Source organism: Camelus dromedarius, chromosome 26, assembly GCF_036321535.1.
Source record: "Camelus dromedarius isolate mCamDro1 chromosome 26, mCamDro1.pat, whole genome shotgun sequence".
Classification (NCBI taxonomy): Eukaryota; Metazoa; Chordata; class Mammalia; order Artiodactyla; family Camelidae; genus Camelus; species Camelus dromedarius.
This window is the reverse complement of record NC_087461.1, coordinates 15,688,661-15,712,101: the sequence shown is the minus strand read 5'-3', so window position 1 is coordinate 15,712,101 and position 23,441 is coordinate 15,688,661. Positions and strand designations below refer to the sequence as shown.

Here is a 23,441-nt window from a genome sequence, read left to right as displayed (position 1 = left end):
TACAAAAGTTAATTTACACATATATTTTCAAAAAAGACCACTCTTGCGTATTATCTCTGGTTTCCAGCTCAGTGGTGGTATGCTGTTCTCTGATTCTGTTCCTCTTGTCTTTTTGTTCTCTATAAAGTTCTATGTTCTATTTTTTTTTTCTGTTGATTCCATAACTCCTGGAATTGGAAGAGTTGTTTCCTTTGATCAGGCTATAATAGTAATTGCAGACTGTCCTCAGTCTCTGTGACAGCTCAAATTTCATATCTGAAATAAAACAAAGCATGTGGCAAGTGTGTTTTTAGCTCCGGCTGTCTCTTTCCCCATTGCCTTTTGTGCAGGTATACGTAGTGCTGAAGCTTCCCACGGACACTCTAAAAAATGCCTGAAGCCTCCTCTACGTGTTGGTGGTCACTCCTGTTTGCACAGTTGTGGTCTGTGCTTCTCATTGCCCACTACTGTCCTCTGCTCTGTGAACTCTCCTCTCTGTGGTGGAAGGCCATTAACAGCCCCTTGCCTGTCGATGGAGAAGAGAACATGTTCCAGGCTGAATATAGACCAAAAGGGGCTCCCTCACTGCCCAGGACTATGAAATCTACCTGCATATTTTATCCACTAAACGTCATGTGCTAGCTTAGAGCGAGGATGGCTACAGCTCGTTCTTTAATCTTTTCTTATCTTTTAAGTATGGCTTCCATTGTGTGTGATCATAGGAAGCACCGAGGAGTTCCGCCTGAGAGTGTTAGAGGAATTTCCCAGAGGAGATGACATTTCTTAAGTGATTTTTTTTTTTCACAAAGACTCACAGCTTGTGAGCGTGAAACTTACCAACATTGCTCTTTCAAATCTGTATCAATGAATATGCAGTTTGGTACTTTTCTAGTAAAAGTGATAGTTTTTCATCAATTTATCCAACTTTCTGGTCCCTGGTGGCTCTCCAGGAACACACGTGTAAGGCCATCAGCCAGAAGGCAGGAAAGAGCAAATGAACCCACACGGAATATTGAGTCTATTATTAATGGTACTTTTATTTCGTCAACTGAAGAAACTAGCGACATATGCCTTGCTCTCAGTGACAAGGAATAAGGCATTGAACGATGAGTTCCCAGGTGCCATCAATGGAAAAACATAATGCCCTGTGTGGTGACTGGCAGCTACACGGTGACCTCTAAACAGATGTCATCTTCCTTCATGGCCACCACATGAACTATTCTAGCTGATGGAAGTCTGGCTTGCAGACGAGCACTCACAAGCAAAAATTAATGGCCACACTAGCCACAAGTCCTAAAGTTATCTGTCCAACAGTCTAAATCAGTCATTTATGCATTGTGGGCCAATATATATATCAAACATCTGAGTCCCAGATAATTGCAGTGGCTTGAAGTAAACTGGCCCAGAACTCAGTATCCTTCTTTCTCCTACAGTGATTTGTTTTTCTCCTTGTCTTATGTATGCAGTAGACCCATTACAAATTTGTCCTACACCCAGTGCTCCCCCAAATGCTCTCTTCTCTAATCAACCACTTCCTCTGAAAAGAAATAACCTAGGAAATACATAGTAGTTTCTAGAACCAGAATAACAAAACTGCTGTTTCGTAAAGGTGTGTGCTATGTGCCACACACTTTTATAGGTCTTTTTCACCTGTGGTATGTAGTTTAATTCTTGTGGCAGCCTATGAAATGAGCATTCTTCTAGTTTACAGATGAGACAACTGATGCTCAGAAAATCACAGAAGGCCTTCAAAGGGATGTGGGGAGAAAATGGTTTTGGAATATCTTTTTAAGGAACAATGGGAGACCTTTGAAAGACACTGTCTTTTCTTCAGTTCGCAGCCCATTTTGTCCGCCGTCCTGTGGGTGTGTCTCATTGGTCTTCCACGCAGACCACCGTCTCTGGCCGTGGTTTTGCTCTTGGTTGTGTAGGTAGGTGTTTGTTTGTACCACTTTCCATATCGCCCTTTTTCTTTCCAAGTGAAATCCCTTCTCTTTGGAAATGAAGAGCACTGGAATTGGAGTCCTTGCCGTCACTGATAGAAACTTGGTGAATACATAATTTGTGTTACAAATGAAAGTAAACTGAGGATAAATAGAGAGGTGTTTGCTCTTTTGAGAGAAAACAGATTCAGTTTCAGTAAATCATAGTCACTTTCATTATGACTATGAATTTTGGCTTTCAAGTATTTTTGAAGTATATTTCTGTGTGCCCTAGACAAAAGAAAACAGTGAGAATGGAGAAGTTTGTTTGTTTTTGTTTTTTCATTATTAAACCTAAATGTGCTTACCCCCCAGTTATTTTTAGGGAATAATCTGTGAAATCGTCATAGTCAGAGATTTTGTCGTAATCCTCTTCATATCTCCAATTTCTTCATGGTGGACCATCAACAGAAATTTGTTCACTTGGATAGTAAATGAGTAATGGGATGATCAGTAGCCTTAGTATATTTAATTTAGCTGGAAAATGACAAATGAAACAGTTCTGATATATGGCTGCTTTTGATACAAGTTATTGATTATGAAGAGTTTTTTTAATGGAGATTATTGTTGAATTACCCAAGGAAGTGTAGCTATGACTAATGAGATAAAATTAAGCAAAAGAAAAATGTGAACTGAATATCAAAAAATATTTCCAGTAGATGAGTTTGGGATTAAATCAGGCGGAGGGGTCCCAGCGGAAGTGGTTGGGAGACATTTAACACCACACATGTCACTTAGAGCTGCAGTGAACTTAAACAATTTACAAGCGACAGACGCTGACTTTGGCAGGATGATAAGTGAGATCGTATCTCTACTTTCATTGATTCTCTCTCTTACACTGGTATATGTTCACAACCTCACATCCCCTATGGACAGAATTTATGTGTGTGTCAAATTTTCTGATTATAGTTTTCTTTTTTCCAGAAAGCACTCTTTTTAGAGCATCTCCTGGTACCATCAGAAATGTCTTCCTTAAGTGGGAAAGTCCAAACTGTATTGGGCCTTGTGGAGCCAGGCCAACTGGGTCGTACACTGACCCATGAACATTTGACAATGACCTTCGACTGCTCTTACTACCCACCTGCTCCATGCTATGAAGTTATCTCCAAGGAACCTATTATGATGAAGAATTTATTTTGGATCCAGAAGAACCCTTATTCCCATAAAGAGAATCTGCAGTTGAATCAGGAGACAGAAGCCATCAGGGAAGAATTGTTGGATTTTAAAGCCAAAGGTGGAGGGGCTTTGGTGGAAAACACAACCACTGGGATTAGCCGAGATGTGCAGACTTTGAAGTGGCTTGCAGAAGAGACTGGAGTCCATATCATTTCAGGAGCTGGGTTTTATGTGGATGCAACCCACTCTTCAGATACCAGAGCCATGTCAGTGGAGCAGGTAAAAAGCCCTACATTCTTGGACAATATTTGCATGCAAATTCAGAATAATCAGAATGTCAGTCCATGGGTTATCCCTACATGTCATCTACATTTGGAAATGTCATTGGTTCAGAGGCACACTATTGAAATTTGCTAGCAGAGGCATCTGTCAATGGGACCTAAATTAGGAACATTTCATTTCATAAAGAAAAAGTGTCCAGGAAGGAAATCTTAATGCACTGGTCACTGGAAAACCCAATGTGTTTGTACTTAGATTCATGTATATCGTATCCACGCTCAGTCGTGGTGGCAGAGCATGTTTGTAAACCTCAGTTTTCCATTATAAACTTCAGTTATGCAACCTCAATTTTCTTTCTGGATTTAATAATAACCAGCAATAAAAATTCACTGTAGGCTGAAACTTGGCAGGCAGAGACTTGGCACATTTGTGAATAAGTTTCTTTCTCCTTTTACAAAACAGGAGGGGTAGGAGAAAATCCATTTTACTGTTTCTATCATCATAAAATCTTAAGCAAGAAGGGGCAGAAGGAAAAGGAAATCTTTCAGGGACAAAAAGAAAGAATAAGCCACAAAGCTTTTTTACATGTGTGTGTGGTCTTTCTATACTACATGTAGTATATATTCCTATATGTTTACTCATATATGTTTATTTTCCTTTGTATCTTCCATTGCCTGTTTGATAGGCATAGTATGTCAGCTTCAGTCTTTGCAAAGAATCAGTAAATCCTTAAAATACTTTATATATCAAAATTTTAGCTGCATTTTTTCTCAATCAGGCCTTTTTCTTCTTATATATTATTTGAAATCTATCCTGATTGTCAGGAATTACACATTCTTGTAACCACTCTTAGCAGTAAACATAAATATAAGCAAAAAAATGTCATCTTAGTATATTGTGTGCCATGAATTTGAGTTGCTGAAGATGGTCAAGGACAAAATAAATAAGGGAAAATTAAAGAATTACTTGATATGGTTGATATCAATTCAAAAGCAGTCTTTTTACATTCTAGATGCCCCTTAGGTTAAATTATAGATTTTTTATCTCAACGAATGAATATACAATGAATGTACTCTCATCAAGTTACATTTTCCCCTACAGTTTCCTAAAGCCTTGAATTTCTTGTTAAATAAACAGTAACATACTATTGAATGTTTGATTTAGAGTAACTTGTTGAATTTGTGATTTGGCTAATAAAATGCCTTTCTCATTGGCCAGTATTAACTGAATGAAAGTGGAGATTTTTTTTTAAAATGACTGACTGAATGAATAAATTCATTCACATAGTGTGTTGATAAAATCTACAGTCTACAGATTTTCATTCTCACACTTCCTCAGCTTACTGATGTCCTCATCAATGAAATTCTTCATGGAGCTGATGGAACCAGTATCAAATGTGGTGTTATCGGAGAAATTGGTTGCTCCTGGCCTCTGACTGAGAGTGAAAGAAAGGTTCTGCAGGCAACAGCTCATGCCCAGACTCAGCTGGGCTGTCCTGTTATTATCCATCCGGGAAGGAACAGAAGTGCCCCATTTCAGATTATCCGAGTGTTGCAAGAGGCTGGTGCAGACATCTCCAAAACAGTAATGTCACACCTTGATAGGTAAGCAGACCATCTACAAATCACTGCAAGCCATCACATGCTTAATGGATGACCAAATAAATAAAATCATCAGATCAATGAAATTCTAGAGAAAATGACTAACTACGTGGAAGATAGTATTTATTTATGAAGTTTTACCATAGACATTAATAAAGGTCAATGCTATTTTTGTCCCTACTTTGTGCCAGATAGGATCCCAGGTATTTTGCATAAGTAATTTCTTTTAATTTTGTTAACCCTTCATAACCCTTTATGGTAAGTGTCCCTGCTTTGTCTCAGGTCATGTGATGTCACAGTAGCTGCCAATTTCACATGCTCAGGATTGGCAAGTAGTTAGAGTGATGAATTTATCTACAAATATAAAGGGAAGGGAAAGTGAATGGTTTTACCTTAAGAAGACCACAGACATAAATGTTTGGGTTTGCTGTTGTGACTGGTGGTTTGAATCATCTGAATTTTGGAAAAGTCAATGCTAAAAAAATAATAGTAATAAGTCTATTTGTTTGGTGGTATTCCGTCTTAGTTAACTATGGCTACTGTAACAAATTCTAAGAAACCGGGAGGATAAGACAACAGAAGTGGATTCTCTGGTGGTTCAGGAGACCAGAAGTCAGAAATCAAGGTGTCCTCAGGGCTGCCCTTCCTCCACGGATCTACAGGAGGGGTCTCCCTTGCTTTCCCCAGTGTCTGGTTATTCCAGGCGTTTTTGGCTTGTAGCCAGCCGCCTGACTTCAATTTATGCCTCTGTCTTCATGTGGCCTCCTCCTGCCTGTCTGTGTCTTTTCTTATATGGACACTTGCCATAGACTGAGTGCCTACCCAGATAGTTCAGAATGATCATCTCAAGGTCCTTAACTTAACTACATCTGCAAAGACCCTTTTCCCAAATAGTGTCACCTTCAGGAACTCCGGACAGTAAAACATGGACTATCTTTCTGAAGCCCACCACTCAATCCCCTCATACTATATTAGATGTGCAGAGGTGAGCAAAACAATTGACTATAGAAACAGACATTGGCTGTGGTTAATTTTATAAAGAAGCCTAACAATATTGCAAAGGCCAGATGGCTTTTAGACTGAACTGATTAAGGAATTAACACAGTATCAATGAGACTAATAATACAGTTATTTCCGTCGCACAAAGTGGAATAAAGCCATACTAACAGAGTGGTAAGTCTTGGTCATCAGACTCAACATTCTGCTATTTAGTAAACTAACGATCCTGCAGAACATATTGATAAAATGCTTCATCTTAAAAAAATACTGTAAAGTCCTGGCCAGACAAAAATGAAAACATGTTACAGTTGGGGCAGAACAGAGAAGCCAGGGTTAATGGGGAACCTGAGGGACATCAAGGGAAAGGCAATTGTGCTGGCAGCTGGGTTGGTATTGAGATCAATATTTGGCCATCTTAAGAATCTTCTGGTTGTACTGATAAAATAGAAGAGTGTATCTGGAGATTGGGCATAGAGGTAATGCCATCAGAGTGTGAAGAAAAGAATCTTTGGACCCAGAGACACCTGCTTTTAAATCTTGCCTCTACCATTTGCTATGAGATCTTGGGTAGCTTCATTTGAATTTAAAATAATGTATTTGATAATATCCTTTTGTATGATATGGAATATATGTAGGCTTTAATCAATAAGGATGATTTTTAATACTTTTTAAACAGTGTGAAGTATATCAGACATACAAAAGAGTACAGATAATATATTTTTTACATTTTTAAAAATATGTATTGGGTTCTTAAAAACATTGTGTTCTGCTGCTATTATATAAATGCTCTCTCTATATCCATTAGACCACAGTTGTTAATCATGTTCAAATATTCTATATTCCTACTGATTTTTTGACTGCTTGATCTATTGGTTACTATGAGAAGTATGCTAAAATCTCTCCTGGTGGATTTTTAGTAACTGTACATATTTCAAATTTTACTTCATATATTTTGAAGCTCTGTTATCACATGCATACAAATTATGTCTTCCTAATGAACTGAAACTTGTATCAACATATATTGAACTGCTTCATTTTGTAATGTACTAGAGTTTTTTTGTTTTAAAAGCTGTTTTATCTGATGTTAGTATGGCTATACCAACTTTTTGTGTTTGTCCTTATAATTTAGATATATCTTACATAAAAAAATATGTGGCTGGGTTTGAAGTTTTGCCCAATCATTCTCTTTTTTTACCATGGAAAATTTAGTTTGTTCATATTGATTATGTTTATTGATATGTTTATTTCACTTTTTCCTTTTGTCATAGTTATTGTTAAACTTTCTTGATTTCTTTTTGTTTTATTTTCACCTCCATATTCTATTTGTCCCCTTTACTTCTTTAGAAGGTATGTATAATATTTATATCCTATGAGTGGTTATAGTAGAAAATTTAGCATGTATGTTTAACACATCAAATTTTTAAAATGCTAAATATGGTAAATATTTTTTACCCTTCTTCCTAGTAATACAAAGTCTTTAGAACTCTTCAATCTCAATTATTCACTATCTAACTTCTATGCTATATTTTCTAGGATATGGGGTTTACTTGATTTTTTTTAAAAAGTCTCAGTGATTAGACATTATTTTATTACTATAAAACATGTAAATGGTCAATGTATATTTAGATTCACTTTTTGTGTTTGCTTTTTTCTTTGCTTACCATTTCCTCTCACATTTCAGATCTTTATCCTTGAATTATTACTTTTTTCCTGAGGCACATCATTTGAAGATGGTCTGTTTTGGTGATAAATGCTTAGATTTCATGTGTCTGAAAATGCCTTTGGTCTTTCATTCTCAAGAGATAATTTGATTTAATAATTTATAGTAATTAATTAGAATAGATAATTCTATTTAAAAGTTATTCTTTCTAAGCCCTCTAAAGCTATTCCATTTTCAGCTGACACGTATCATTGCTGTTATATCAGCTCAGACTAATTGTGCTTCCTCTGAAGTAATCTGTCTTTTCTTTCTGACTACTTTTTACCATCTTTGTCTCTGGTAGTCTGTATTTTCCCTATGCTCTATCTCAGTGAGAATTTCTTTTTTAATTTGTATGCTTGGAATTCTTGGATAGGAGAATATTTTATCATCATTTATGGAAAATTTCAGCCATTGCCTCTTCAAATATTGTTTCATCCATATTTCCTAGTATTTGTATCATAAAGTATAATTTGATACATGTAGTATCTTTTTACCTGTCTCTCATGTTTCCATCCATTTGCATCTTTGAACTGTAATTTCTTTGGATCTATCTTCCTATTTACTACTTCTCTCTCCAGTGGCATCAGTCTGCTGCTTAGCCTATCAATTTAGTTTATAATATTAAAAACTATAGGGTTTTTTCCTTCTATAAGTTCTGTTTGGTTACTTTTCAAATCTCCTTGGTTAATTTTGATAATTTCTTTTTCCTTCAGCATGTTTTCAACTCCATCTTTAAAAAATATTAAGCATACAGTATGAATCTTGTAATTAATAAATCTAATTTCCACTGTCTTTTTGCTCTGATTTCATAGTTTGTTGGTTCCTCTGGTCTTCATTCATTATTTCCTTATAAAATAATTACTGTGATCTTAGATTCCTTGGAAATTATTGTGAGTCCTGGGTTGGAGAGTTTTTTTCCTGGTTTTTTGTTTGTTTGCTTTCTTTGTTTGTTATACACAGTTAGAGGGTATTACCAACCTGAAACTACTTTAAACTAAACTTTTAAATTAAAAAAAAAATTTTTTTACTGTGGTAAAATACAGCAACATAAAATTTACCATCTTAACCAGTTTGAAGTGTCAACTACAGTCATGTTCAGTACACTCACATTGTGGTGCAATGAAGCCCTAGAATTCTTTTTGCCTTGCAAAACTAAAACTCCACACCCACTAAGCAACACCTCCATCCCCCTGCCTCTGGCCCAGGGCAGCCACCATTCTACTGTCCGTCTCTATGAATGTGACTGCTCTAGGTACCTCATCCAAGTGGGATCATACCATATTTGTCTTTTTGTCACTGTTTAAACTTTTGAGGGGCTTAAAACCACACAAGTGCTATGAATTCTGGCCCCTAAACTCAGTGAGTGGAGGCTTGTGGTTATAGATTACCATGGGAGAATTTTCCCAATTGCCTCCCCTCCGCCGGAAGACAAGAGTGAGGAAGACATATAATCTCCAAAGACTCCTTCTGTGGGCCAGATTTTTACTGAGTCCACCCACTGTTTGTGAGTGAGAGGAGTACTTCTTTTATGTGCTGGCAGAGGCTGTGTCTCCAGTTTATCTCCCACCATATTCAGCCCCAGCTGTTTCTCACTTGGCCCTTTAAGAACCCCCAGGCATCGAAAAAAAACAAACAACCTGATTAAAAACTGAGCATAAGACCTAAATAGACCTTCTTCCAAAGACACATACAGATGGTCAACAGGCACATGAAAAGATGCTCAGTATCATTAATCAACAGAGAAATGCAGATTAAAACAATAATGAGGTATGACTTCACACCTATCAAAATAGCTATTATCAGAAAGAACACAAATAACAAATGTTGGCAAGGATGAGGAGAAAAGGGAACCCTTGTACACTGTTGGTGGGAATGTAAATTAGTGCAGCCACATAGAAAACAGTATGGAGGTTTCTCAAAAAACTGAAAATAGAACTACCATATGACCCAGCAATTCCACTGCTGGGTATATATCCAAAAAAAACCAAAAACACCAATTTGAAAAGATACATGCACCTCGATGTTTATAGCAGCATCATTTACAATTGCCAAGATATGGAAGCAACCAGGTGTCCATCAACAGATGAACAGATAAAGATGATGTAGTATCATCATCTTATATCATATATACACACACACACACACACACAGAACGAAATACTACTCAGACATAATGACTGAAATTTGGAGGGTAATATGTTAAGTGAAATAGAGAAAGACAAATACTATATGATATCATTTATATGCGGAATCTAAAAAATATAACAAACTAATGAATATAACAGAAAAAGAAATAGACTCACAGGTACAGAGAACAAACTAGTGGTTACCAATGGGGAGAGGGCAGGAGGGAGGGGCAGCATAGCAGAAGGGGATTAATAGGTACAAACTACTATGTATAAATTAAATAAGCTACAGGGATATACTGCACAACACAGGGGAAATAGTCAATATTTTATAATAACTATAAATGGAATATAACCTTTCAAAATTATGAATCACTATGTTGTGCACCAGAAACTTATATAATCTTGTACATCAACCATACCTCAAATTAAAAAAAAAAAAACAGGTAAACAGCAGCTCCAGGTCACCCCTTACTCCTCATTTTCTCTGCTCTCTCTTTTGTTTCTGCCCTCTGAGCAAATCCTTTACTTTCCCACCAGCTTAGCCAAGCATTTTAAAATGTGATGTTTTGTCCCCTTTTCATTTTATTCATTATTTTATTGTACTACGCTGGGAAGGTTTCCTGTGAGCGTTTAGCCTGCCCTACTGCTTGAACTGGCTCATGATGATTCTTAAAGAAGAATCTTTCTAACTCTATTTGTTTACAGTTAGACATGTAGGTAAGTTAGAAAATGCTTGGCATTGATAGAACATACGTTTTCACTGGAAATTGTGAAATAAACCTTAATTCCTAGAATAGTAGGGCTGTGCTCACAAAATCAAACCCTATACGCACACATATATGTTTATTCCTTGCTCATAAAATCAAACATACTTACATACACACATTTGTATGTGTTCATTCCTTGCACATAAAACTAAACAACAAGTATAGCTACATATATATGTATTTTCTACATAAATACATATAATATGTATTTTCTTTTCAACAATAAAGCTTCACTATCTGATTTTCATTGGCTTGCATTTCAATGCCTCCTTTTAAAATGGTCCAGGATGGAAGAGAGAGCTTGACCTGACATCAGACAAACTCAGAGCATCCTAGAAAATCCTGAGACCAATTCTAGAACAGCCATCCATTCTGTACCTAGATTAGGGATTTTTCAGGGTTCTAGTGCCTGAAAAAGAAATACTGTACCTTAGAAGTACGAACCTTTCAGAGGACAGGCAGCTAGGGAAAATGGCTTTAGGAAAAGCGTCGCCTTTGGCAAAACAAACCGAATAAAGTAACAGAAAAAAAAAATCAGGGAGGTGGATGCAGGCAACTTTGGCTTTTTGATGTGAGTGTTCACAGCAAGACAGTTGTCAGGCTGACGTTTGACTAGGTCATCCTTTCACAGACTCTCTGAGGTCTGCTGAGCTGCACATGTATTGAAAGGGCAAGGACTTCAGCTTCTATAATGGGGGCAAATCACAAAAGAACATGTATGTCATGCAACAAGATGAACAGACAACACACACAGAAAGAAGAGCATCCTGAAAACAAGGCTTCCAGGAAAACAGCAACAACAGAAGTTTTCAGGCATCAAGGAGACAGTTGTGAACCCACAGCCTGCCTAACTGCAGGGTCACAAGTTAAGGCACCAGCTCTGCCCTGCCACCCTTTTAGGACACTGGGCTTTCTAGCAGGACCAACACACAAACTTGACCACCTGGAAAATTGTCCATTCATCTCCTGAAAGTTAGGATTTCTATTATTTGAGAAAACAAAAATAAAATGATCCAAGTGCTCACAACCCACTGAAGCAATTTAATATTTTTGAAGGTATGTAAGTCTTCACTAGCATTCATACAGAAGGCATTTTATTAAAATACACACACAGACACACAGACACACACACACAACAACAACAAAGCTGCTATACCCCTATCCAAAAGAAGCACTTGGGACCCTGAGAGGGAAGAGTTAATGAATGGCCATTACCCTAGAACACTTCTAAACCACACTGTCATCATGTGATCACTTGTGACCTGCTTAAGGTCATTTGCTGGGAGAGAACAGCCTGACAAGATGAATCTGCTTCTGTGTCTGGGCCCTCCCCTAACCATCTGTTCTCTTTCAGAAACATTGTCCTAAGGAAGTGCCCATGGACTGTGGTGGACGTAACCCTAGGGAGCTTCGTAGGGGGCTGCTCGTGACAGTTACAGGCACCCAAAGTCAACACCAGCACTTAAGTGTTCCTGTCTGGGCTTTTAATCCACAAAGGCACCATGCCTTTTAATCACTTACTATAACTTTACTTCTTATTAAAACTCTACCCACATTTCCTGGTGGCATATAATCACAGAACTGCCTCTGCCCCTGGTCTAATACAGGATAGAAGGAAACCCATGGAAAGTTTTTTTGCCATTGACCTCCAGGGAAATTTTACCTACAATGTACCATAGAGTAGCTGCAGGTATTTTTATAACAAAATGCTTTCATCAGTAAGGAACGTTGGGTAAAGCAACATGACTGGAAGGTATCTGGGTACCTAACTATTTACTGATTAAACGTTGAGCCCCGGGGAGGACAGCGGACAGGTGCTATGCCTCAGTCTTTTTCTACTTGGTTATCTATTTAACAAACCAAAGGGCTTTGATGGAAATCCAGGTCCTAGAGTTTTATTAGGGGGCACAATGATAATTAAGTGCAGGAACATATTCCAGCTCTTTTAAACTTTCTTCCCATGGAAGGTAGAGGAATTTGACCCAAGGGTTTCTGAAAGAGGAAACGGTGGAGCCCAGGGGATGGGCTAACAATACATTGTCTTCTCTTTACCCTTGATTCTTCATGCCAAATTCACCCAACTCTTTCAAGGATACAGTCCTGATCTATTTTTTCATGCTGTTCATTAGATGAAATAAGTGAGTAGAAAAATCACTTAATTTGTTCATTCATTCAGCAAATATCTGTTGAGTGCCTAATCACCACATACCAGACACTAGGATGTATCAGGCAGGGAGTAAGACCCATTTTCTGCCTCAAAATGATTATTTGATTATGATTATGGTGACTTAACCGTAAGGTTGTCTTTGTAAAGCCACCCAAAAATAATCATCTGGTATCCTCAGAGCTGTACACTTTTAATTCTTATGACTACTAGTGAATTAATGTGAAATCATTGGAACACAATTCCAGGTAAAAGACTGGCAAATTGAAATTAACCAAGAAATATATTATATAGTATGGTAGTACTTTAAAAGAAAAAAAGAACAATTGGAATGTTTTGCACACAAAATGGTTTATAGCATTTGGAATTCTGTGCCTATGGGACTACAGTGCTGTATTCACAGTTTATTGCTAGGATTATGTGTATGCATGCTTTACGTGCAAAATGCACAGTCCATCATGAGAGAAATGAGTGCGCATTGTAGAGTATATAACATTGTACACATTATCTATAGCAAAGACACCTTATTTAGTCGTGCTGGCTAGTTTAGGAAACAAAGTAGGAGCCTGATAAACACATGAGAATTTTTAAAAGAAAGAATTTACTTTATCCAGTCATCTGTCAATGGAGATTTAGGTCATTTCCATGTCTTGGCTGTTATAAATAGTGCTGCTATGAACACTGGGGTTCATGTATCTTTTCAAATTAGAGTTCCTTCCGGATATATGCCCAGGAGTCGAGATTTGCAGATGGTAACTACCATATATAAAATACACAAACAGCAAGCTTCTACTGTATAGCACAGGGAACTATGTTCAATATGTTCTAGTAACCTATAATGAAAAAGAATATAAAAATGAATATATGTATGTATATGTATGATTGAAATGTAGAAATTGACACAACACTGTAAACTGACTATACTTCAATTTTAAAAGAAAGGAATAAAGAAAATACTTACCCACCACACTCCCTTTTCCCATTTCCTAATGTTCACTGGCATTTCTTCTTTACCTCTATGGCAGACCATAGCGAAATATAAGAAAAATGAGATGCTTTTAAACACATCATCAGGGCCACAGTTATAGACTTGGGTATGACTGTGGCTACATTTTACATAAAAATTGACATTGGTTTGTAGCGAGCATTCACCGACATAGAAACACAGACCTTGAACACATTCCAGTGTGATGTCATGTAATGACATTGACCACAGCTATTCTTTCATGAATGCAACACATATTGCATTGCAATGGGACAATGGAGAAACAAGGGGGTGCTGGGGTCACACTGTCTGATTGTAGTTCTGACACCAGCACTTACCTGCTGAGTGACCTTGAGCAGGTCACTTAAGCCTCCAAATCTTTTCTCATCTGTCAGAAGTGGTTAAGAAAACAATTTTTTTTTGAAGTATAGTCAGTTTACAATGTTGTATCAATTTCTGGTGTACAGTATGTTTTAGTCATATATATATACATACGTATATTCATTTTCATATTCTTTTTCATTATAGTTACTACAAGATATTGAATATAGCTCCCTGTGCTATGCAGTATAAACTTGTTTATTTTATACATAGTAGTTAGTATCTGCAAATTTTGAAAGGAAAAATTATTTTTAACCCTTAAAATGGCAAGACCCACTTAAAAAGAAACAGAAAATCCAGACAGATATTGGACAAACTGAAATGTAGTCAAATGACTTAATATACCTAAAAGTGTCTAATAAAATGCAATTAAGTTATGCTGGTAATTGGCATGTGTTCACAACCCCCAAATGTACTCTTTAATAGAGACACTGGGGCAGACCAGCCCAACATCAGGGCAAATGAAGGCACTGCTTATGTATTCTCTAAAACACATTATACTCACCAAAACCTTCCACTAGTAATTTTTTCCTTCTAAAGCCATTTTTCATGATTGTGACACCATTCCCATGAAATGTGACATTTTAACAAATAGGATTGCCATGCCTCTGAGATTTATCTTCACTCTCCTCAATACCATCATTCCTTGAATCGTGTATCGCCTTACGTGAAAAACACAACCTCTTTTGTGCTCTGTGGCAGCTGGAAAGTTCATATGGTAAAAAGCTCTTCCTAGGGTGGATAAACTGTGAAATGCATTTTAAAATAAAATTTTAATTACATTTTGCAATCCGGAGCCAACGTCTGGTTTTAGTTTAATTTAAACAAGAGTTTTTCTCTCTTGCAGCCATCTGTTCCTTTTCCTTAAGCCTACACTTAAGTCATAATATTGAAAGTGTGACGTCATGCCCTCCTATGACATCATTAAACATCGCTGTATGATATGGACCCAAGCAGAGAACTGAATTGTGTGGGAGGAAGATGCTTGTTCAAATATAGATAATGAGGGAATAAGTAAAATAAATACCTGGCAATCTGAATTATTTTTCTATTTCTTTTGATTCCCAATTATTCTCTAAAATTGAAAAGACTGAGGGGGAAGGATATAGTTCAGTGGTAGAGCTCATGCTTAGCATGCACAAGATCCTGGGTTCCATCCCCAGTATCTCTGTTAAATAATAATAATAATAATAATAATAATAATAATAATAATAATAATAATAATAATAATAATAATAAACCTAATTACCCCCCCACCAAAAAGAAAACAAAAACAAAAAACAAAAAAGACTCTTCTATAAAAGTAGTGCTTTATCACAAAAAGAATCCTCTAAAAAAATTAATGGATCTTTAAAATACCTACATTTATGGTAATAAACTAGTATATTAATGCAAATGTACCACTTAACTGATGGTTTTGAGTTTGTGTGAAACCAAAGTTCCTGGTAAATATTTAACTGAAGTAATAAATTATACTTTCTAACCATAGACAATGTTTGGGCCATACATTAAAAACTTGCATTATTTTATTCAGTTTCTATTTTTGACATTAAAAAATAAATTAATTGAAATTCATCAATTAAGAATTTTTCAGATTTTGGAGTTAAGTTGCAACTGCCATTAGTAGTATAGGAATAAATGCGAACAGTGTTTTAGAATTATATTAACATTGACTTTATTGGATATCAGTAATTTACATATTAAATTTCTTTTAAACATTGTATTATAAATATTTTAAAAATTATTTTATGTTATTACATAAATAGTTCTAGGTTAGTTTAGAAATTATTTTAAGTACTTGTTGAAGAAGTTTAATTATAACTTTTATAATTATAATTATAAAATTATGAAGAATCCCACATGCCACTATCTGTGCAAATATTCATTGATTTTAAATTAAGAAATTCAGAGGGAGAGGGAGTTTTTTTTTGGAATTTCTTTTATGGTAAACAATTATAATAAATCAGTCATTAAAATTCAACATTGTTTTAAATAAATCAGTTATACACAAACATCACCTTATTATTATGTTTTTATTGGGGAGAGGATAATTACATTTATTTATTTATTCATTTATTTTAATGGAGGTACGGGGGATTGAACCCAGGACCTTGTGCATGCTGAGCATGTGCTCTACCATTGGGCTATAGTCTCCCCACACCATGTGTTTTTAAATTTAAAAAATGTTTTAAATTACTTGGCCAAGTTCGTACATTTTGGCGCTGAGTGTATTTTGTGCTTCTGCGTATGTCAGGCCCTGAGCTAGTCCAGTCTCAAAATGGAGCGACCCTCAGGGTGCTTACCCTCCATGCCCAGGAATTCACAGATTGGAAGGGCTGATGAATTCCAACGAAGTCACTGCACAGTGTGATGAAAAGTACACTAGCCTAGGGGTTGGAATCCCCGGGTTCTTGATCACTTAAAAGACCCAAGCTTTAGTTTCTTCTTTTATGCAATCATGTTAATATGCAGCATAATTGTTACACCAGTTCCTTATGAGTTTCAGAACCTGCCCATTTAACGATACCAACATCTAATCAGCTGCCCACGACAGGCCCTTGATTCTCTGTCTTCACTGCTGTCACTGTGGGGACGGTGTCCCATGGCTTACTCATCCTGTTTGCCCTACTCTGGTCAAGGACAGCCTTATTTGCCCAGATGTCAGTCTAAATTCCTCTCTCCTCTGCACCCCTACATAATAAAATCTGTCTACCACACTAAGATCTCCAAATAAAACCCCTCCTATCCATTCCTCTGTCGTTAACTTAATTCACGTCCTCATTTGTCACCTGAACTATTGTAATTGTCTCCATACAGGAATCACTCCCTCAGCTTTGCTCCCCAATCGAGCCTCCACGTTGCCACCATTTGGATCTTTCTGAAACAAATATGATTACCTTCCTCCACCCTGATTTACAATCCTGCCATGGTTCTACTTCACCTTCAGCACAAAATCCAAACATCTTGATCATCTGGTCCCCACCCATCTCTCTACTTCATCTCCCACCATACCTAGTGCACACACAGAATCTGGGCTAAAGCCACAATGACTGTGACTCTGAGTATCCTGTGCTGAGTGTTCTTACATGCTTTTCAGACAGCCTACCCCCCACCTCCGCTGTAAAGACCCTATTCTCCCATCTACTAGGCAGAGTCTTTCTTCAAAATGCATCTCATTGGAACGTTTTCTTCTCTATGAAGCTTTTCCTACCTGAGCCGAGCAGTGTTTGGTATCTCCTCCTTTGTGTCAGTCCAGTTCCTAGTAGTACATTCTCACACTCAGTAAGGTCTGAAAAGCAATTATTTCTTTCCATGCCTCTTCCCTAATGGACACTAAACTTCTTGAAGAATGGGACTCTGTATTATTTGCCTTTGTTTTCCCAGCTCATACTTCACAGTAAGCAGATGATCAACAATTTCATATTAGATGGATGGATGGATAGAAGGATGGATGGATGGAAGGAAGGATAGATGCATCTCCCCTCATGTACTTTAGCTCTGATACATTACAGTCTTATCTTCCACAAACAATAAGCTCTTTTGACCTCTCAGCAGTTGTTCTTCTGGGCTGTCCATCTCTCACCCAACATTTGAAACCCACCAACCCATAATTTTCTTCAAGATTCAACTCAAATGAGTCTCCTCTTTCATTATTCTTTCATAATACTTTGTAATTATTTGTACTATAAAAAGCTTTCAACACATTTCAACACATTTAATTGCAATTTAAATATCTATCTCCTTCCCTAGACTTTAAGTTCTTTGAGACAGCAGCTTACCTTTCTTATTCATATTAGTATTCCCAGCACAAAGTAGGTGGTAGTACAAGACAGTAGATGTTTGCTGAATTCATTCACAAAGGTGTACTTGAATGTATGAGATAAAATAATGTATTTGCGAGTTCTTTGAAACACTAAAAGCCCAGGACAAATGTTACATAATGTTATCATCTTGATCACACCCACGAGCCATGGTCTTTCCTTTGCTTCATAGTTATTTCTACCTGGATGGTTCACCTTGTCTAAATTATCACTTCACACAGACTTCCTTGCTCCCACTCGGAGTGCATTTTGACATTAAACTAAACCCCTCAGCTCTTGGATAAGATCTAGAATATAAAAAAAGTTTGAAAAACAGAATCAACTGTCTCATATTTTAGTACCAGTCTTAAAACACTAGTAAGTGATAACTGTGTTCTGAAAATGAAGATAGCCAAACCATGTTAGGTGACCACTTTCTTAGCTAATAGCAATATGTTTGTCATAAATTTATGCCTGTTTCCTTATACAGAGAGAATCTGTTTACTGGTTGAGGAGCAAAAGTGCAAAACATGCAACTGAAGAAATGATATAATATGAATGACAAGAACAAATACTTGATACAAAAGTGTCATCTTCCTCTTGGGAAATCCCAGGATATTTTACAAATGACATTGCAATCACTTTATCCCCTTTGAAGAAAGAAATTTCTGCAGTGTGAAATGCAAATGGTCCTCTGCATCTCACAATCACCTCACTGACTATTTAGTGCAAGAAGTTAAAAATACTTACCTTAAAGTTTGGGGAAGGTTAGGATAAGAAAAAATTTAATTATTCATGGATATAGAGTTGGAATGAGGAAAACTGGCTGAGGCTGACACCTTCTCTCTAATAAGAAGTGCTATGAGATCACTGATGACTGGGAGGGGCAGGACCTCTGTTAAGCCTCATCTGAAAGGCATCAAGCAGAGTACATTTTCCCATGGTACCCTTGTGACATCTGGGGTCAGTCCTTTCTCCAAGTGAAAAAAAGTCACACGCACAAATGCAACTTCAGTAGCATCTTGACAGTCCCTGGAAGTCATCCAGCTGATTGTCTATCAGTTTAATGTGGTTAAGTCACCTTGTTAGACATTCATGGTGCAGGGTGTTCTGAGATGCCTTTGTGATGGGGTGTATTTCTCCATAGGTAAGTGCTGACATAAGGAGCAGAGCCACCGTGGTGGGTGGATGCTCTCATCACAAAAGGGGCAGCAGGGCCAAAGAACATGGCTTCTGAAGACACACACAGTCTGTGTTGATTCACCATTCCTCATTTGGGAAGTTGCAACTTCCAAACTTTCCTGAGATGTAGTTCCTTCATCTATAAAATGGGGATGATCACACTTTCCTCATGCAGTTTTTGTAAGGATTAAATGCCTGAGGATTATTAAGTGTTTTATTTTCTTGCGCACCTACTTCTCCCATCCAACCCCCTCATTAATATCTAAAATCAAACTCTATTTTTTTTCCAGGGCTTTCCTCCAAAAAGTATGTAGGATCACTGACACTATTTTTTTCCCAGGGATTTTACACTGTGTTTCCTCCTTCAATAAGGAGAATTTAATAAGGTGAACTCAATTCTTAGTTGTCCTCACACTAATGTTCAGTTATCCAGAGTGTCACATCATCAAAGTCACTAAGAATAATATATGTATCTCATCTTTTTAATGACAGCAAATTTGTCTGCCTCCTTTTTTAAAATGCATTTTCCTGATGTCCAAAACATCATCTTAATTGCTTCTTTTCTGAAATCTTCTCCCCTTACACCATGAAATTTTTAAGAGTGCTTTACAGAGGGACCATTTCCTTCAAAGGCACACTCCTTTCTATATGCTGTTCTGTTCTACAGAATAAGAATTCCCAGGGATTACTTTTGGGCATATGTAGATGAATCTTACTTGATACGTAAGTCTTCCTCTAGAAAGAGATCTCTACCCATGGTGACGTTCTTCAGATAATGTTTACCATATAGGCAGAATTTATATATAATTGACTTCTGGAGAGCCATATGCCTACATTCCCCATTCCTCTCTGAGATGAGGCTTCTGTAAGCCTCATATCCAAAGAGATCATGCAGGGCTTCATAGACCACTGTAAGACCTTGGCTTTCTCTCTGGGGGAAATGGGGAGCTATTGGTGGGTTGTGAGCAGAGGAGAGACTTGATGTGACTTATGTGTGAAGGTAGACTTTGGTTGCTGCATTTGAATAGACTGTAGTAAAGCAAAGGTAAAGGAGAGTGATTAGGAAGTGGTTTCAGGGATCCTGCAAGAGATGATGATGGTGTTTTGGACCAGGGGGGCAGCAGGGGAGGTGGTGACATAGCCAGATCCTGGTCCTATTTTGAAAGTCAAGCCAAAAGTTTACCCCAATGGGCTAGATGTAGAGAGAGATCAAGAAATCAGTCAAGGATAAGTCCAAGGTTTTTGGCCTGAGCAGTGGATGGGCAGAGCTGTTATCATCTGAGGTAGGAAGGGTGCTGGAGCAGCTGGTTTGGGTTGGGACATGAGGGGTTTAGTTCAAGGCATGTTAAGCATGAGTTGTCTCTTAGGCATACAAGTAGGGATGGCTAGCAGGCTATTAGATGTGCAAGTCTGAGCTTCAGGAGACAGGACCTCATCACAGAAGACCCTTAACATGTGCCCCTTAATATCTGTAAGAGATTTAGAGCAATGTCAGTCTCCTTGTGAGAAAGTAAGCAACAGTCACGATTAATATAGTTCCTTCTCCTCTGAACATATCATTAGAAATATTCAAAATAACTGTAGTGGTCAAATCTTGTCTACTTTGAGCTAGTGAGTGAAGACCTCCACAAAATAATCCTTTCTTACTTTTTGGGTAAATTCCTCACTTTTCAAGTGCAGTTTGAGGCTGCTATAGGGAAGGAATTACATTTCAAAATAAAAATTTTTAAAAACACGATGTACACACAAGGTCCATGTAATTCTGGAAAATGTCTTTTGAGAATAAAATATTTAGCAACAGAAGTCATACAGCATGATGGTTAAGACAGCAGATTCCAGCCTTGAAATGAATTTACTTTCTAGCACATCACCTTGAGTGAGCATCTAATCTCTATACCCCAGTTTCCTCATCTGTAAAACTGAAACCAGATGGGATTATTGAGAATATTAAATGAGATAATAAATATAAAGCACTTAGTGCAATGCCAGGCACATAGTAAGTTTTTATATTTGTAGATTATGATGATGACGATGATAGGCAACTTTACTTTTTGTTTTCAATTGGAGCTAGGACTAAAGATTTTCCTATAGTTTTTCATTTACCATGGACTTTTCAATGAATATACATACTTACTATATCACTTAAAGTTTAGAAAACTTAGTCTCAAGGCATTTAGGCCAAAAGGAGCAAAAAGACACTGAAATCAGAAGTTAAGAGTCTGATCCGACCTGTTATTGGCGCCTCTGTTCCTTTCTTGACTCCCCAAGCAGCCCACCCCAGCCCTTTGTCCATGTTGGTAATTAACAAATGGAATTAACTGACTCAAAAGGAAAAGTACTAAACTTACCTCTTCCGCCTTATGTTATTTTAATTGTGTATATTTCATTTTTGAGCATGGTTCCTTGGGGAAAACAGAATGTTTACTATAGAAAAACACATATTCTTTTTAGCCCAGTAATTTTGGAAGCAAAAGTGGTCTCCATGGTAAGAAGATAGGAAAGGAGTAGTATTAATAGACGGTAGCACAGAACTAATGCACATTTTATAGTAAAAAGGAAAGACTTTTTTAGCCTCCCTGCTGAAAACAACATCGTGAACTATATGTTATGCTAAACCCATAAAAAGAATAAAAAGGAGCTGGCTATACTATGATTGCTTGGCGGGAAAGTCAAGCGCCAACTCCCAGGAAGCATCCCAGGACAGCAGAATCACCTCGCACACATCACACAGAGGCTTAATTGGTCATCCTAAGGTTTGAAAGAAAGGCTTTGAAAATACTTCTGACCTCTGAGAAGCAGATTTATAGGCTTAGAATAATGATTTAATCTTTGCATCCTGGAGATGCCGAAATAATAGACTATCAGAGTGGGTAGAAGCCTAGTAAGATGATGATTATCTGACTAATCCCAACTCTTCTCCCGGCCAATTTTGGATCCCAAACAATCTCTTCCTTTCTCTAGGTCCTTAACTCCCTTCACACAATGTTTAATGAGGTATGTTTCCCCCTCATATTTTTTTCCCCATATTGTCTCCTGGTAGGGTTTTTTCTTTCTTTCCTATTTTTCTGTGTGTTTGAATCTCTATGATGATATTTTGGGGGTTAACTTTATGCATCCTTTTTACTTGTTATTGTCTAAATTTCCAGACATAATTCGCTCTTGCTCCAAACTCAACTCTTCTGTCCATACTCTGTACTTAGCCTACAGTTTTCTCCTTTTCCATTCATTTATGTTATCTTATAGTGATTTTTTTTACTACGATCTCTGTTGAAGTGAGAAGATAGCCATAAAATTATCATAAAATAATAAACGCTACTTAAAAAATAAGCACACCAGAACATAAATATCTGTAGATGTATTGCCCCTTTTTAAAAAAAAAAAAGTTGCAATGATATGCACATAAGCTTTGGAATTAATTTTAGAATCACTGGATGATCTTCACAATAAAATCACGTTATCACCTCACCTTGGCTTCATGTTTTATCCAGATTAGTATTATGCCCCTAATTCACCAGACCTGATGCCAAATTTCCTTTGATAGTTTCCATGGTTCACAGCAGTGCCACTAAGGATTTCCCTATGGAACACATCCTGAAGACAATTCTGCAGGAGAATTATAAAATTGTTTTTGAGTTATGGCATCCTAATTAAAATGTCTCTAAGTACTTTAGATGGGAAAACTCCCTTCTGGATGGGCAAATTCCCTGATTTCTGGTAGCAAGTTGAACTTACTATTTTATAGTCCCATCCCAAGAGCCAACTCAAAAGATCTTTTACTTGATTTCAACTATATTCCAGTACATAGTGTGTAAAAAACTTTTAATCTGTCTAGGTGGGAAATAAGTCTTGGCAATAACAGTATGTCTGTCTTATTGTCTCTAGGACTATCCTTGATAAGAAGGAACTGCTGGAGTTTGCTCAGTTTGGCTGTTACTTGGAATATGATCTCTTTGGAACCGAACTTTTTCATTATCAATTCAACCCAGATATTGACATGCCCAATGATAATAAAAGAATTAAAAGGTAAATATGAAGAAATCTCTCATAGCATTTCCTTTTACCGTTTCTTTCTGATTTTCATACCTGGGTGGGTATTAGCAAAGATTCAGAAAACAGTAAGCAGGCAAAACCAGAGACTTGCAGGGAAAAACACATCCTTGCTATTAACTGGGAGAAAAATCTCTATATATTATTTCAAGGAGAAAATGAGTCAGCTTAAGTAGGCAAAAGCTTAGGAGAGCCTTAGAATTTCAGTGCAGACGGGCAGCTGATAAGAAACACAGATAATTCTCAACCCAAGCCATGACAATAAAAGAACAAAGAACATTTCTCTCTTTTTATTCCTAATGAAGTAAGCTGTTTTTTCCCCAGGTTG

General features: G+C 37.1%; 1 protein-coding gene across 2 annotated transcripts in view; it reads left to right on the top strand.

Annotated features, from left to right (window-relative positions):
* The window catches only part of PTER (phosphotriesterase related), a 58,620-nt gene that overhangs the window by 27,472 nt on the left and 7,707 nt on the right, over positions 1 to 23,441 (top strand). Inside the window, exons 2-5 of one of the 2 annotated variants that reach the window (XM_010992045.3) lie at positions 1,814 to 1,910; positions 2,886 to 3,356; positions 4,695 to 4,960; positions 22,949 to 23,089. In XM_010992045.3, the coding sequence (XP_010990347.3) occupies positions 2,925 to 3,356; positions 4,695 to 4,960; positions 22,949 to 23,089 (839 nt within the window). In that variant the 5' untranslated portion in view covers positions 1,814 to 1,910; positions 2,886 to 2,924. The remainder of the gene's footprint in view (positions 1 to 1,813; positions 1,911 to 2,885; positions 3,357 to 4,694; positions 4,961 to 22,948; positions 23,090 to 23,441) is intronic. The other variant, XM_010992044.3, reaches the window with a different exon arrangement.